This window comes from Ranitomeya variabilis, chromosome 7, assembly GCF_051348905.1.
Source record: "Ranitomeya variabilis isolate aRanVar5 chromosome 7, aRanVar5.hap1, whole genome shotgun sequence".
Lineage (NCBI taxonomy): Eukaryota > Metazoa > Chordata > Amphibia > Anura > Dendrobatidae > Ranitomeya > Ranitomeya variabilis.
Genome location: NC_135238.1, coordinates 85,138,993 through 85,156,571, shown reverse-complemented (window position 1 = coordinate 85,156,571; position 17,579 = coordinate 85,138,993). Strand labels below are relative to the sequence as shown.

The 17,579-nt window shown below is 43.7% G+C and overlaps 1 protein-coding gene across 2 annotated transcripts in view; it reads left to right on the top strand.

Moving 5' to 3' along the window:
• Positions 1-17,579, top strand: part of TMEFF2 (transmembrane protein with EGF like and two follistatin like domains 2) — a 1,006,851-nt gene that overhangs the window by 602,299 nt on the left and 386,973 nt on the right. For both annotated transcript variants that reach the window (XR_013218244.1, XM_077275380.1), the window contains exon 6: positions 4,083-4,231. Coding sequence is in view for 1 of the 2 variants with exons in the window: in XM_077275380.1 (XP_077131495.1) it covers positions 4,083-4,231 (149 nt within the window). In the remaining variant the exon portion in view is untranslated. The remainder of the gene's footprint in view (positions 1-4,082; positions 4,232-17,579) is intronic.

Genomic DNA, 17,579 nt, shown 5'->3' with positions numbered 1-17,579 from the left:
TGTTAGGTACACCCCACGGCTACTTCTAGTTGCGGTGTCAGTTTAGGGTTTGCGGTCAGTACAGGTACCACCTACTCCAGAGATAGTCTCATGCGGCTCCAGGGTCACCGGATCATAACACCGGTACTGTCCAGGAAGAGACTTACCGATTGAAGATACGCTAAGCAGAGCTTACATTCCTATAACAAATGATGAAGAGAAAGACATTGAAACCATCAATATGTGTAACTACCTTGCCGTATCAAAAGAAAAGTTGAAGCAAATACAGACTTGCACAGAAAAGGATACAATTCTCCAGAGCTTAAAGACTGTCATCTTGCAGGGCTAGCCAAAATACAAGCAACATGCTACAAGGGAAGTTTCTCCATTCTTCCACAAAAGATATGAATTGTCAGTGCAGCAAGGGATCATCTTTCAAGGAGACAGGGCTGTTATACCAGAAGTTCTCAGAAGAGGCATACTAAAAACATTGCACTCTTCTCACTTAGGCATGGAAGGATGTCTACGTCGAGCATGAGAATCTGTTTATTGGCCAGGAATGAATTACCACATTAAAAATTATATAGCACAATGTGAAATATGTGTGTCGTGCAATGATAAACAACCAAAGGAGACATTGCAACCTCATGAAATTCAATATAGGCAATGGTCAAAAATAGGAACGGACTTGTTCACATGGAATGACACAGAATACCTGATTACAGTGGATTATTTTTTGAACTTCTGGGAGGTTGATTTGTTGCAGGACACATAGGTGAGAACAGCGATTAAAAAAACTCGGCCCATTTTGCCAGGTATGGCTTTCCAGATATCGTTTTCTTGGACAATGCGGAGCAGTTTACTTCGGAAGAGTTCCAAGCCTTCAGCAAAAAATGGGAATTTGAATAACAGATGTCTTCTCCAAGATATCCTCAGAGTAATGGGAAAGCAGAGTCATCAGTAAAAACGGAAAAAAACTCATGCAGAAAGCAAAACAGGCAGGTACGGATGTATATCTGTCTATTCTGGATCATAGAAACACACCCACCCAAGGCCTAGACAGTAGCCAGCACAGAGACTCATGAGTAGCCGTACAAAGACACTCTTACCAACTGCTAGTCATCTGATAAAGTCAAAGTTGTTGGGAAACATCAAAGCTAAAATACAGAAGAATCAAGATAGGCAAGCTTTCTATTACAATTAATCTTCAAAGGATCTGCCTGATCTCCAGAGAAATTACAACATTCGGCTACAGCCAAGCAGCACATTTGACAAACACTGGCAAAAGGCAAAGGTTGTCCAGAAACTAAGACCTCGGTCCTACGAAATTCTAACAGAGGAAGGAAGAAGACTTAGGAGGAATCAGAGATATCTGAGGAAAATGCAAGAAAGAGATGATTCATGGCCTTTTGAACAGTGTCCGGACACCCAAGAAAATGAGGCAGCAAGTACAGGTCAAGTACCAACAGTGACAGCTGGCCATCAGGGTGATGATTCGGGCCAGAGACAGGCAATATCAGAAGCTATATTACCAGAATCAGAAGAACTACAAGATGTAGACAATAACACATCTTATGTTACTAGAGCTGGCAGAATTATCAGAAAGCCGGCGCACCTAACTGGACTTACTATTTTACATTTCTAACTTGGTCATGTTATCCATTGTTTTTTTAGTTTTTCATTGTTCCTCCAGTTAAAAGAGAAAGGGTGTAGCAATATGTTATATGATGATTTGGACTTTAGGGTCTCACTACGTTTATGTGTGTTCTATTGTGTGGTTGGAGCTTGTTGGTTGTTGTGGGAGAGACTTATGTAATGGAGGATTATACCGTATTTAATTAACAGCCTGTAAATACCAATAGAGTGTGATCCATGACAGGAAGCAATAAACAGAACACTTCCACTGCTATCTGTGTTAGGGGTCGAGTTCCCGCCTCTGCACAGGGGGAATCTCGGTCCATCTCCGCTGCGGTCTCCCATTCTTCTCCTGCCGCAGTGGAGCCTGCTCAACGGAGATGTCGGTCCCAGCGTCTCGCTCAGTCTGACTCTGCACAAAGAGTTACTGCTGCTTTCCCTGCTTCTAGATAGCAACAAAAAAGATGATCAAAAGGCCATATTTGAAATAAAACCACAGAGTTTATTTAGAAACATTATATAAAAGCATATTACCATGGTGTATACAAAGAGGGACAAAAAGCACCCATTGCACACTATCACCCATAAACACGCACAGCCACGGGATTTATATGGCAACAAGAGTAATTGAAATATTACTTTAGAAAGTGCCAAGGGGTAGCCACTAGTGTATTTTTTACATTTACAATCCTATGTAATAATGCCACCACCCCGGACATTTACCCGGACATTTACATCCATCCCCACAACCAGTATCTTACTCGGCTATAAAGCCCCATAATTCTTGGCAAGTGCCCGGATGATTACCTGTTCAAGATTGTGGTGGATGTGTTGCCAATACCCGCAGTAGCGCGTCCGCCTCTGCTTCTGCCATTGAAGTCAGTGCTGGGCATCGGCAAGCAGACGCTTCTGGGACTAAGTCCTGCTTTTCTCTTTCTGTGCATGCCCAGAGTAAGATCTCTCAGTGGAGATCGAGGGTCACATGATCAGATACTGCAGCTTAGGCCATTGGTCCTTCAGGAAGGTCCTGTAGGTGCTCACGCTCTGTGGCAGCCTCTCATTGGTCCTTCTAGGAAGGTCCTGTACGTACTGCAACTATTCAAGGCTCGCATGGCCGCAAGGCCATGCGCTAGTATTGTTCTAAGTTATGTACTTTGCGCCAGTGTGGTCATGTATGATTGTGTTCAGGGACCCGGCTGAAATAAGCCCCTAGAATGCTGGCACCTCCGGCGAGGAGTTTGTGTGTTTGTATATTCAGGGACCTGGCTGAAATAAGCCCCTAGAATGCTGGCACCTCCGGCTAGGAGTTTTGTGTGTGTGCATGACCACTGACTGCTCTCGTTTGGGTAGTTAGCCTGTGCCACTGTGAAGTCTAACAGGGCGCGGTGCTTTGAGTTCACGGCTACTCTGTGAAGTAACAGAGTTAGCTCATACCGCCATATAGTTCCGCCGTTTGCTAGCAGCAAGTTCGCCTGCACGGTGGACCCCGGGCTGCGAACGCATCTATTATAATAAAATCTCTATATTCATTTGGTGCCTTCCACTAGCCCTAACAATCTGTTTCCCAATAGTTCTCAGCCAGTCTTCTTACTGCCACCATGCACTGAAATTTCATGGTCTCTTTAAGCTAGGCTGAGACTGGACAATGACCAAGCCCAAAATGTCACTGCACTTGCACAACACAAGGTGACAACATCCTTGTGCCATGACATGCGCAGTAACTTGGCATCACGCATTCACAGGAGAAAGATTTCCTGGTCTTCCATGAAGAGATCTGGGGTTTCAACGCTCCGCAGGAGTATCGAGGACAATATAGGGGACATCGAGCCGCAAGGATGGCCTAACATCTGAGCAGTGAGGGAAGTATTCATATATTTTTTGAAATCTTATATTTGCTATGGTCTGAGATCTCTCCAGACCCCAAAACATAATAAGGGATATTCAATGTGTGGAGAGTAAATTTGCTACAATTTGGAAAATCCGAATCTCGTCAGATCCTCTTATTTTTACTGTAAACAATTCAATATCTAGAAACTTAATGAAACAGCTCTCTCTTTGCTCTTATTACAGGAGATATTCTCTGCATAATCTCCAGAAACTCTGTCTGCTGAATTACATGCAGTCAGATTCTTGTCAACAAATTCTTGTGTCTATCCTGAAGCTGACAAAACATTCTGTAGGGCCAGGGGCATAGTGGGTGCAGGGATTGCAAGAAAAGATTGTAAAGATTGTAAATCTGTTCATATTTCTATACAACTAGTTGTCCCATCTATACTTGTATTGAATTATCTGATTGGAACTAACATAGAAAATACTGGTTCACAATAATAGCAAAAATATAAGCAAAATCAGTGAATAAATGTTTTCTTACTGATTTATAAAAGTGAAGAAAAGTTTCATGAAACTTTTATTTTTTTTTTATTCTTGCAGCTTGTCTTTAAAACTATTTTACTTTTGTGATTCTCTAGGTGTGTGTGTAACATTGACTGCTCCCACATCAGTTTCAACCCAGTTTGTGCTTCCGATGGGAAATCTTACGATAATCCATGTCAAATCAAAGAGGCATCATGCCAGAAACAGGAGAAAATTGAAGTCAAGTATTTGGGTCGATGTCAAGGTAATGCCTGCAGCAAAATTCATTTTGAAGACAGTTTTTCATTATTTCTGCAGACAGAATTGCTAAGATATTGCTAAATGCTTGGCTGGTTGGTTGAAACTTCAGCTCGTATTTAGGACACATAGTGTACAGGGTTGCTAGTATCATTCATCTGTCTCATTACATAATAGGGCCTGTTACAGGATAATATGGTGATGCAGGAAAGGGATAATGTGGTTCCTCTATAAAACTTGGACGAACTGAAGCAAACTCTATTAACAGATTATAGCTGATTGTTTAAAACTTGCTCAGATTTTCTTAATAGGGTAATTTAAAAAAAAGAAATCAATAACATTTTTCACTATTTTTGGGGAGAAGGCTAGGCATGTCCAGTTCATCAATTCAAAGTGATGGAGTAAATTGATTCCCCATCTTAAAAGATGATCTAGGAGACCTTTCAGCATCCTCATATTTTTGGACCACTACTGTTTTGTGCCACTTCTAAGCATGTATTTATAAGCAGATGTCAAAGTTTAAAGGGATGTTCCTATCTTGCTGAGATATGTTATCGCTTGAAAAAGAGGGGGTGCACTATTGGTTGTGTTCATGTGAACTACGATGTGGATGAAGATACTCCCACAGGCAAAACTGAGAAGCAGCAATGAAGTATTATTACTGCTCCTTTATTCCCAGGATTCCCACCTTCGGCAGTTGTTAAATATATTTATATTCAGAGTTATGCTCTCACTATTATGAGAATACCCCTTTAAGGTTAAGGTAAATGCTAAAATCCAATTTTTTTCGGAAGTAAATGTTTCTCTGTGGACAGTGAAAGTTAGCTACTGTTGTTCTATCTTTTACCGAGCGCTTTGAACATGACATCAGAAATGAACACACAGCATTGCTGTCAGTGTCATGCGGTGAAGGGAGAGACACAAATAGTGAAATGCCGCTGAAATGTCAGATTTTGGTATGTGTCTAAGATGACACCTTTTAGGAGAGAAACATCATAGCACATGGCTACCTAGAGGACATAGCCACTGAAATATTTTGTAGAAATCTGAATCTTCCAATTTATTGGTGTTGATTTGTCACTTTTTATTTATTGTCTGTCACATTTTAGTTGAAACAATATGCTGTTGTTCAGTCATCATTTTCAGTTCACAAGTCAGATTTTATCATTTAAAAAAAACACTATATTTCTGTGACAGTGAAGCAAAAAAGAAATGAAAATAGTATGTGTGGTATTTCAGTGCTAAGGGAGAATACTCTTGTTTTTTCAAAATATTTCGAATTAAGAGTCCACAGTGGTTGATACCTGTTAATTGCTAACTGAAAAGATGGTAACAAATTGCAGCTTTCCTGACTACTCAGGTCTCTTCCTCAGGCATAGACTAATACAAAATCTGAAGAGTCACATATTTATACACAACATAGCACAGAAATAATGCAATAGATATGCCAAGTGATGTTAAGCAGAACTATCATTATGGGAGAGGGATAAACAGTTGTGGCTGTAAATATAGGAACCGTTCATAGCTAAGGTGTGTGAACGTTTTTTTGTCCTGTGATTGAGGTCTGGTTCTGTGTTGTGATGCCCCTACACACTTTGAGGAGCAAATTCTTTAGTTGATGAAGAAAGACATAAATTAATGTGAAACATTCATTCCTGCACTGAGTGTGTCATAAGTTTATACTCCCAGAACCTTCTGTATCTCTGAGATTTGAAGTTACCTTTTAATACCAGTAATTTCATGTCCATGGTTTTGTGATCAGGGATACAAAAATGTTTGCTGCTGTTTTTTTAATTTTTCTATCATGATTTTTTTTATTTTTAGATGACTTAATATTCGCTTAAATGGAACCTGTCATCATGTTTGTCCCATATGAGATAAGGCCAGTACTTTTCAGCCCTGATGCACAGCATTCTAATATGCTGTATACAGTGGCATGAAAACGTTTAGGCACCTCTGGTAAAAATTACTGTTATTGTGAGCAGTTAAGCAAGTTGAAGATGAAATGATCTCTAAAATGGCTAAAGTTAAACATGACACATTTCCTTTGTGTCTTAGGCAAGCAAAATATTTGTATCATTTACATTGTAAATATATTTAAGTATATGCCCCCAATCTGAACTGCAATACAAAAAAAAGACCTTTTATAATACTCACTTACGGGGAGGTCAGGTCCAATGGGTGTCTCTGGTCTTGGTCCAGTGCCTCCTCTCTTCTCCCATCCTCCTTCTTGCTTCATGTGGATGACAAGTCCTACGTCATCTACACAGTGTCTCCAGCATCGCGCGTCTGCCGAGGGCAGAGCAAAATACTGTAGTGCGCATGCGCAGAAAAAGGCCAAAGAGCCCCAGCGTGCCCCAGTGCATGTGCACTGCAGTTCCTTACTCTGCCCAAGTCAGGGTAGAGAAGTACACCTGCGCAGGACCGCAATGCTGAGGACACTGTGTGGATTGTGTAGGACGTGTCATCCATATGAAGCAAGAAGGAGGACAAAGATTACAAGAAGAGAGGAAGCACTGGACCAAGACAATCACATTTGACCTGACCACCCCATAGGTGAATATTATTAAAGGTATTTTTCTTATGGTTATATATAGCATATTAGAATGCAGTATATCAGGGCTGAAAGGTGGTGGCCTTACCTCATATGGGAAAAACCTGGTGACAGGTAATAAAAATAATAATAATAATTGTCTTTCTATAGCACCAATATATTCTGCAGCACTTTACCTTTAAGAGGGGACTTGCACAGACAATAAAAAAACATTACAGCATAACCATAATCACATAAATCAACAGATACCAAGAGGACTGAGTGCTGTCAGGTTTTGACAGGTTCAGATCCAGAAATAGGGAGGACATGATGTTGGAGATAGCGGTAAGACAATCACTGGTATTTTGTAATAATGCAGGCGTGATGTCAGGAGTAGAGGTGTATAATTGGGTGTCATCTGCATAGAGATGGTACTGGAAGCCAAATCTGATTGTTTGTCCAATAGGGGCAGTATACAAGGAGAAGAGGAGGGGGCCTAGGACTGATCTTTGAGGAACCCCAACAGTAAGGGGAAGACGAGAGGAGGAGGAACGAGCAAAATATACAGTGAAAGAGTGGTCTGAGAGGTAGAAGGAGAACCACTAGAGAATGTGTCCTTGAGGCCAATGGAGCAGAGTATAGTGAGGAGGAGCTGATTATCCACAGTGCCGAATGCTGCAGAGAGATCCAGGAAAATTAGCATGGAGTAGTGACCATTAGATTTTGCTGTTAGTAGATCATTAAAGACTATAGTGAGGGTAGTTTCAGTAGAGTGTAAAGAGTTGAAACCGGATTGAAGAGGGTCAAGAAGAAAGTGAACTGAGAGATAGTGGATTAGGCAGGAGTGAACAAAGAGTTCCAGGAGTTTAGAGATGAAGGACAGATGAGGGACGGGTCTGTATTTAGCAGCACAGTTTTAGTCGAGGGATGGCTTTTTAAGTAATGGATGTATGATGGCATGTTTAAATGAGGAGGGAAAGATACTGGAAGAGAGAGAGAGAGTTTGAATATTTTTGTTAGGTGAGTGGTGACAGCAGGGGAATGGGACTGGAGGAGATGTGAGGGAATAGGGTCACTTGTGCAAGCAGTAGGGCGAGAAGTTGCAAGGAGCCTGATCACTTCTTCTTCTATGACTGGTATTTGGGTATAGTATAAATATATATTGTAAGTCTCAATCCTCATACCACCCTTACCCCTGACGAAGCCACTGCTGTGGTGACACACGTCAGGTTTTTGACCCTACTTGGACCTCTGATTTGGTTTGCATACTCTCAGGGCATGTTTTATGAGATCTTTATTATGGATTTCTCTTTCAGTGCTTAATCTATTTGGTACATGCTAATTATTTATAGGGCAACAGGGTAATCTGTTTTTGGTATGTTGCTCTATCTTGGGCTATACATGCCATTTGCTTGTTTGCAAAGCTATGGTGCATAGTATTATTCAGATCATTCCAGCTGGTCATACATGATTGCATTTCTGATGTCTAATTGACCCATAACCCTTTAATAGACCCGCACAATAGCAACTTATTTTGCTGGAATAGACAACCACTCGCATATACTGTATATTTGATGTAGGATTCTACTTTTGATAGTGTATTAGTACATCCTTATCGGCGTCTTTTGTAACGTATTGTCTGCTTGCAATGTTCATCTGCTATTCCTATAAGCACTTGTCTTGAGCATATTCATTTGGGTATTGCAATGCCACTACTATTGACACTCGATTCATGTGTCTGGTTCCTAGGGGGGTCTACCTCTTAATGGGGTCGTTTGTTTATTTGTTTTAATGTTTTTAATCTAATGTGTGTTTTTTGGACTCTAATAAAAAATATTTAGTAATATATTACATATTGAGGGCGTTCCCCGGATTTTGGTATGTCTCTTTTTTTCTTAGTCTAATTCAATACTGGCATACCTTGGGCAGATCCCCTTTTTGTTTTATTGTTGATGGTGCCCTCCACCCCTTTTCTTGTTCTTATTCCAGATTTATGTAACCAGTTGTCAGGAGCCAAGTGGTTCTCCACACTCTTTGGGGAGCCTATAATCTGATAAGGGTTCGGGAGGGGGACAAATGGAAGACTGCATTTCTCACATCTGAGGGGCTCTTTGAAAACCTTGTTATGTCCTTTGGTCTTACTAATGCTCCTGCTATATTTCAGAACTTTATTAATGTGGTGTTTTCTGATCTTATTGGTCATTTTGTTGTTATCTACCTTGATGACATTTTGGTCTACTCCACTAATAGTCATTCCCATCTGCAACATTTACGTACTGTTCTCCAAAGACTCAGGGAAAACCAACTGTTTGCTAAATGGGAGAAATATTCATTTTTTTGTACAGGAGTTGCCTTTTTTAGGCCTGATCGTGTCCAGTAAGGGGTTTCACATGGATCCCAAGAAGGTGCAGGCTATTATTGACTGGTTTCAACCCTGGGACCATAAGGGGCTCCAGCGCTTCTTGGGATTCACCAATTACTATCAAAAATGTATTGGGGGTTTTTCACAGGTGGTCAAGCCACTTACTGATCTTACACGCAAGGGTGCCGATATAAAAATTGGTCTGTGTCTGCCAAAGAATCCATTTTGATGTTGAAAAGGTGTTTTATGTCTGCCCCGATATTGGTGCAGCCATACCCGTCCAAACCTTTTGTTGCTGAGGTGGACGCTTCTGAGGTGGGGGTGGGAGCAGTGTTGTCTCAGGGACCTGCCACTTTGACCAATCTCAAGACATGTGCCTCATTTTCCAAGAAGTTCTGTTATGCAAGGAGAAATTATGATGTGGGCAATAGAGAATTTCTTGTGGTCAAATTGGCATTTGAAGAATGGAGGCATTTTTTGGAAGGGGCGGTCCATCCTATCACTGTGATTACTGATCATAAAAACTTAGCCTATATTGAGTCTGCTAAAAGATTAACTCCCAGACAATCCTGCTGGTCTCTTTTTTTTCCCTGTTTCAGTTTTCCATTACTTTTTGTCCTGGGTCCAAAAATGTCAAAGCTGATGCATTGTCTTGAAGTTTTGATTCTGTGTCTCCCCCCGAACCAACGTCCTCTATTCTTCCACCCGGGATGGTGGTGGCTGATGTCTGGTCAGAGCTGGATCGTGAGATTTTTAAGGCTCAGTCTCTTGCTCCTGCTTCTAAACCAGGGATAAATTGTTTGTCCCAGAGCAATTTCATTCTAGGCTCCTTCAAGAGTTTCATGGGTCTATGTTAAGTGCTTATCCTGGGATTTCTGCCACACGGGAGGCTGTGGCAAGGTTTTTTGGTGGCCCTCATTGGGTACGGATGTCAAAAAATTGGTGTCTGCATGTGAGGTTTGTGCCCATTCTAAGAGCTCTCATATCCGGCCCGCTGGGAACTGGTGCCTTTGCCAGTCCCTGATAGACCATGGACTCACTTGTCACTTTATCACCAATCTCCCTCCTTCCAGGGGTAATTGTCATGAATCCCCAATGGCTAGGGATAGCACAGGATAAGCAAAGTTTAATAAATATCGGACGAGCTCTAGGGTGATGGAACCTGGGCTGACCGCTGCCCTACGCCTGACAAACGCAACTAGAGATAGCCAGGGAGCGTGCCTACGTTGGTTCTAGACGCCACGCACCAGCCTAAGAGCTAACTAGTACTGCAGAGAAAGCAAAGACCTCACTTGCCTCCAGAGGAATTAACCCCAAAGATATAGTTGCCCCCCACATGTATTGACGGTGAAATGAGAGGAAGGCACACACATAGAGATGATGTATATAGCTTTAGCAAATAGAGGCCCGCTGAAAACTAGAAAGCAGAATGACACAAAAGGGGACTGAGCGGTCAGCAAAAAACCCTAATCAAAAAAACCATCCTGAGATTACAAGAACCCATGTGCCAACTCATGGCACATGGGGAGAACCTCAGTCCACTAGAGCAACCAGCTAACAAAGAGACATTCTAAGCAAGCTGGACCAAAAAACCAAACAACTGAAAATCAGCACTTAGCTTATCCTGAAAGATCTGGGAGCAGGTAGGCAGGAACCAAACAGAGCACATCTGAACACATTGATAGCCGGCAAGGGAAATGACAGAAAGGCCAGGTAAAATAGGAAACACCCAGCCTCTGATGGACAGATGGAAACCAAAGGCCGCAACCCACCAAAGTCACCCAGTACCAGCAGTAACCACCAGAGGGAGCCCGCAAACAGAATCCACAACAGTACCCCTCCCTTGAGGAGGGGTCACCGAACCCTCACGAGAACCCCCAGGGCGATCAGGGTGAGCTCTATGGAAGGCGCGGACCAAATCAGTCGCATGAACATCGGAGGCGACCACCCAGGAATTGTCCTCCTGACCATAACCCTTCCACTTAACCAAATACTGGAGTTTGCGTCTGGAAACACGAGAATCCAAGATCTTTTCAACAACATACTCCAATTCTCCCTCCACCAGCACCGGAGCAGGAGGCTCGACCGAAGGAACAACTGGCACCTCATACCTCCGCAACAACGACCGATGGAACACATTATGAATAGCGAACGATGCTGGGAGATCCAAACGGAAAGATACAGGGTTAAGAATCTCCGAGATCCTATAAGGACCGATGAACCGAGGCTTGAACTTAGGAGAAGAGACCTTCATAGGGACAAAACGAGAAGACAACCACACCAAGTCCCCAACAAGAAGTCGGGGACCCACGCGGCGACGGCGATTAGCAAACTGCTGAGTCTTCTCCTGAGATAACTTCAAATTGTCCACCACCTGATTCCAAATGTGATGTAGCCTGTCCACCACCACGTCCACTCCAGGACAATCCGAAGACTCCACCTGACCAGAGAAAAAACGAGGATGAAACCCCGAATTACAAAAAAAAGGAGAGACCAACGTGGCCGAACTAGCCCGATTATTAAGAGCAAATTCGGCCAGTGGCAAAAAAGCAACCCAGTCATCCTGATCAGCAGAAACAAAACACCTCAAATAAGTTTCCAAGGTCTGATTAGTTCGCTCCGTCTGGCCATTCGTCTGAGGATGGAATGCAGACGAGAAAGACAAATCAATGCCCATCTTGGCACAAAACGTCCGCCAAAATCTAGACACAAACTGGGATCCCCTGTCAGAAACGATATTCTCCGGAATCCCATGCAAACGAACCACGTTCTGAAAAAACAAAGGAACCAACTCAGAGGAGGAGGGCAACTTAGGCAAGGGCACCAAATGAACCATCTTAGAAAAGCGGTCACACACAACCCAGATAACGGACATTTTCTGTGAAACCGGGAGATCAGAAATAAAATCCATGGAAATGTGCGTCCAAGGCCTCTTCGGGATGGGCAAGGATAACAACAACCCACTAGCCCGTGAACAGCAAGGCTTAGCTCGAGCACACACTTCACAAGACTGCACAAAGGTACGCACATCCCTAGACAAGGAAGGCCACCAAAAAGACCTGGCCACCAAGTCTCTTGTACCAAATATTCCAGGATGACCAGCCAACACAGAAGAATGGACCTCGGAGATGACTCTACTGGTCCAATCATCCGGAACAAACAGTCTTTCTGGTGGACATCGATCCGGTTTATCCACCTGAAACTCCTGCAATGCGCGTCGCAAGTCTGGGGATACGGCGGAAAAATATTACCCCATCCCTAAGGATACCAGCAGGCCCAGTGTCTCCAGGGGAGTCAGGCACAAAACTCCTGGAAAGAGCATCTGCCTTCACATTCTTTGAACCTGGCAGGTATGAAACCACGAAATTGAAACGAGAAAAAAATAACGACCAACGAGCCTGTCTAGGATTCAAACGCCTGGCAGACTCAAGGTAAATGAGATTCTTGTGATCAGTCAAGACCACCACGCGATGTTTAGCACCCTCAAGCCAATGACGCCACTCCTCAAATGCCCACTTCATGGCCAAAAGCTCCCGATTACCCACATCATAATTGCGCTCGGCGGGCGAGAATTTTCTAGAGAAGAAAGCACATGGCTTCATCACCGAGCCATTAGAACTTCTCTGTGACAAAACCGCCCCCGCTCCAATCTCGGAAGCATCAACCTCCACCTGGAAAGGAAGTGAAACATCTGGTTGACACAACACAGGAGCAGAAGAAAACCGGCGCTTAAGTTCCCGAAAGGCCTCCACGGCCGCAGGAGACCAATCAGCAACATCAGCACCCTTTTTAGTCAAATCAGTCAAAGGTTTAACAATACTGGAAAAATTAGCAATGAACCGACGATAAAAATTAGCAAACCCCAAGAACTTCTAAAGGCTCTTAACAGATGTAGGTTGTGTCCAGTCACAAATAGCCTGAACCTTAACGGGATCCATCTCAATAGTAGAAGGAGAAAAAATGTACCCCAAAAAAGAAATCTTCTGGACTCCGAAGAGACACTTTGAGCCCTTCACAAACAGAGAATTGGCCCTCAAAACCTGAAACACCTTCCTGACCTGTAGAACATGGGATTCCCAGTCATCAGAAAACACCAAAATATCATCCAAATACACAATCATAAACTTATCCAGATATTCACGGAAAATATTGTGCATAAAGGACTGAAAGACTGACGGAGCATTGGAGAGTCCAAAAGGCATTACCAAATACTCAAAATGGCCCTCAGGCGTATTAAATGCGGTTTTCCACTCATCACCCTGTTTTATCCGCACCAGGTTATACGCACCACGAAGATCTATTTTAGTGAACCACCTAGCCCCCTTAATGCGAGCAAACAAATCAGTAAATAATGGCAATGGATACTGGTATTTGACTGTAATCTTATTCAGAAGGCGATAATCTATACAAGGCCTCAGGGAACCATCTTTTTTTGCCACGAAAAAAAAACCTGCTCCCAGAGGGGACGAAGATGGACGAATATGCCCCTTTTCCAAGGACTCCTTAATATAATTCCGCATAGCAGTATGCTCTGGCAGTGACAGATTAAATAAACGACCCTTAGGAAACTTACTGCCAGGAATCAATTCTATAGCACAGTCACACTCTCTATGGGGAGGGAGCGAATTGAGCTTAGGCTCCTCAAAAACATCCCTATAATCCGACAAAAACGCAGGGATCTCCGAAGGAGTAGATGAAGCGATAGAAATCGGAGGTGCATCATCATGAACCCCCTGACATCCCCAGCTTAGCACAGACATTGTTTTCCAGTCCAGGACAGGATTATGAGTTTGTAACCATGGCAGACCAAGCATTAGTACATCATGTAAATTATACAGTACAAGGAAGCGAATCACCTCCTGATGAACGGGAGTTATGCGCATGGTCACTTGTGTCCAATACTGCGGTTTATTCATAGCCAATGGTGTAGAATCAATTCCTTTCAGAGGAATAGGAACTTCCAGAGGCTCTAGACTAAAACCGCAGCGTTTAGCAAATGACCAATCCATAAGACTCAGGGCAGCGCCTGAATCCACATAGGCATCGACGGAAATGGAAGACAGTGAAAAAATCAGAGTCACAGACAAAATGAACTTAGACTGCAGAGTATCAATGGCAAAAGATTTATCAACCCTTTTTGTGCGCTTAGAGCATGCTGATATAACATGAGCTGAATCACCACAATAAAAACACAAACCATTTTTCCGCCTATAATTTTGCCGTTCACTTCTGGACTGAATTCTATCACATTGCATAGTCTCAGGTGCCTGTTCAGAAGACACCGCCAACTGGTGCACGGGTTTGCGCTCCCGTAAACGCCGATCAATCTGAATGGCCATAGCCATAGACTCATTCAGACCTGTAGGCGCAGGGAACCCCACCATAATATCCTTATTGGCCTCAGAAAGACCATTTCTGAAGTTTGCAGCCAGGGCGCACTCATTCCACTGAGTAAGCACCGACCATTTCCGAAATTTCTGACAATATATTTCCGCTTCATCATGCCCCTGAGAGAGGGCTAATAAAGCCTTTTCAGCCTGAATCTCTAGGTTAGGTTCCTCATAGAGCAATCCCAATGCCAGAAAAAATGCATCCACACTGAGCAATGCAGGATCCCCTGGTGCCAATGCAAATGCTCAATTCTGAGGGTCGCCCCGTAGGAACGATATAACAATCTTAACCTGTTGAGCAGGGTCTCCAGAGGAGCGAGATTTCAAAGAGAGAAACAATTTACAATTGTTCCTGAAATTCAGGAAGGTAGATCTATCTCCAGAAAAAAACTCTGGAATAGGAATTCTAGGTTCAGACATGGGAGTGTGAACAACGAAATCCTGTATGTTTTGAACCTTTGCCGCGAGATTACTCAGGCTGGAAGCCAAACTCTGGACATCCATGATAAACAGCTAAGATCAGAGCCATTCAAGGGTTAAGAGGAGGTAAGAAGCAGCTAGACAGCAATTAAGGGCTAGGCAGCAAAACTCTGAAGGAAAAAAAAAAAAAATTTCCCTTGAACACTTCTTTTTCTCCTGCTTCAGCCCAAACAATTAACACTTTGTGGGCCGGCTATACTGTCATGAATCCCCAATGGCTAGGGATAGCACAGGATAAGCAAAGTATAATAAATATCGGACGAGCTCTAGGGTGATGGAACCTGGGCTGACCGCTGCCCTACGCCTGACAAACGCAACTAGAGATAGCCAGGGAGCGTGCCTACGTTGGTTCTAGATGCCACGCACCAGCCTAAGAGCTAACTAGTACTGCAGAGAAAACAAAGACCTCACTTGCCTCCAGAGGAATTAACCCCAAAGATATAGTTGCCCCCCACATGTATTGACGGTGAAATGAGAGGAAGGCACACACATAGAGATGATGTATATAGCTTTAGCAAATAGAGGCCCGCTGAAAACTAGAAAGCAGAATGACACAAAAGGGGACTGAGCGGTCAGCAAAAAACCCTAATCAAAAAAACCGTCCTGAGATTACAAGAACCCATGTGCCAACTCATGGCACATGGGGAGAACCTCAGTCCACTAGAGCAACCAGCTAACAAAGAGACATTCTAAGCAAGCTGGACCAAAAAACCAAACAACTGAAAATCAGCACTTAGCTTATCCTGAAAGATCTGGGAGCAGGTAGGCAGGAACCAAACAGAGCACATCTGAACACATTGATAGCCGGCAAGGGAAATGACAGAAAGGCCAGGTAAAATAGGAAACACCCAGCCTCTGATGGACAGATGGAAACCAAAGGCCGCAACCCACCAAAGTCACCCAGTACCAGCAGTAACCACCAGAGGGAGCCCGCAAACAGAATCCACAACAGGTAATACCATGATATGGATGGTGGTGGACAGGTTTTCTAAGCAAGCTCATTTTGTACCCTTGTCCGCATTACCCTCTGCTGAAACTTTGTCCAGGCTGTTTGTGCAACACGTGGTCTGTCTGCATGGGATACCCATGAATGTGGTGTCTGACAGAGGTATGCAGTTTGTGGCTAAGTTCTGGAGGGCATTCTGTAAAAATTGGATGTTACATTGTCCTTTTCTTCTGTGTATCACCCTGAGAGCAATGGTCAGACTGAATGCACCAACCAGTCCCTGGAGAAAATTCTTTGGTGTTTGGCCTCTACTAGGCAGGATGAGTGGTGTGATGAGTTGCCTTTGGCTGAGTTTGCTTTTAACAGTTGTGTGAGTCAGTCCACTGGTATGTCTCCTTTCCTGGTGAACTATGGGTTTAATCCACACTTTGGGGAATTTTCTCATTTGGATTCTGGTTGTACTGGGGCGGAGGAGTCTGTACAGCATTTAAAAAATCTGTGGGCTGAGGTCTGTCATAACATCTCCAAGTCTCTGTGGAGATAAAAGTTTTTTGCAGACAAGAAGAGGGTCTCAGGTCATACTTTCAGGTTGGGGAGAAGGTTTGGCCCTCCATGCGGAATATTAAGCTCAAGATTCCATCAGCCTATATGTTACGTCTCCCAGCCTCATTCAAGATTTCCAATGTGTTCCACAAATCCCTTTTAAAACCTTTGGGATCTGTTGAGGAGGGTTCTGTATCAACTGTTCCCCTGGTGTTGGTGGAGGTCACATGGAATATGAAGTCTAACACATTGTGAATTCTCATCTGGTAAGGCGCACTTTGCAGTATCTGGTACACTGGTCCAGAGGATCGGTCGTGGGTCCCGACTCAGTCTGTACACGCTGATTGCTTGGTTTGTGCATTTCATGCCAGAGATTCTGAGAAGACTGAGGGTCCAGTGGCCCCCCATTAAGAGGAGGGTACTGTCATGGTCTGTATGTGAATTCTGGTTTTGTGCTGCAGGGGATAATGCTTTTGGCCTCTCTCTCTGGTTCTGGGAGGGCGCTAAAAAGCCTCAATTGGGCTCTGTCCATTGTCAGTGATACTTTTGACCTCGGCTTAGTTCCTGACCCCTGTGTATCTGTGGATACTGTCTGCCTGTGTGTGCTTGCTCGTGTATGACCCGGTCCGTTCCTGTTTCTGATATTTCTGCCTGACTCTACTTGTTTCGTTAGTCGCCCACCGGGGCCATGGGGTACTCGGTACCGGGTCTGGTACTTAAAGGAGGATGTCACAGTGGCAGAGACCCGGTCCATGGCCCTGGGCACCCAAGTTAAAGGGAAAGTCCTTAAAGTGGTTTTGAGAATAAAGTTTGTTCATGACACCACCTGTGGTATTCGGTCAGTGGGGACCGACGCTGCTTAAAGGGGTCCTCTGGGGTGATGTTATGGCAACTAAGATGGCATAACTTCCCACAGGTCAAGTTGGGTCCCCAGGGCTCGCGGTGTGTAGATGAAGATGGTAGGTGGTGCAGTAAGAAGCAGAGGACACAGGTTTGCAGTCTCTTTACCTGGTTTACTGAAGACTTCAGGCAGCCACAGTCTAGGGCATCAGATCACAGGTACAGGCAGGGTCCGACTGGCTTGGAAGCAAGTTCAGGGTC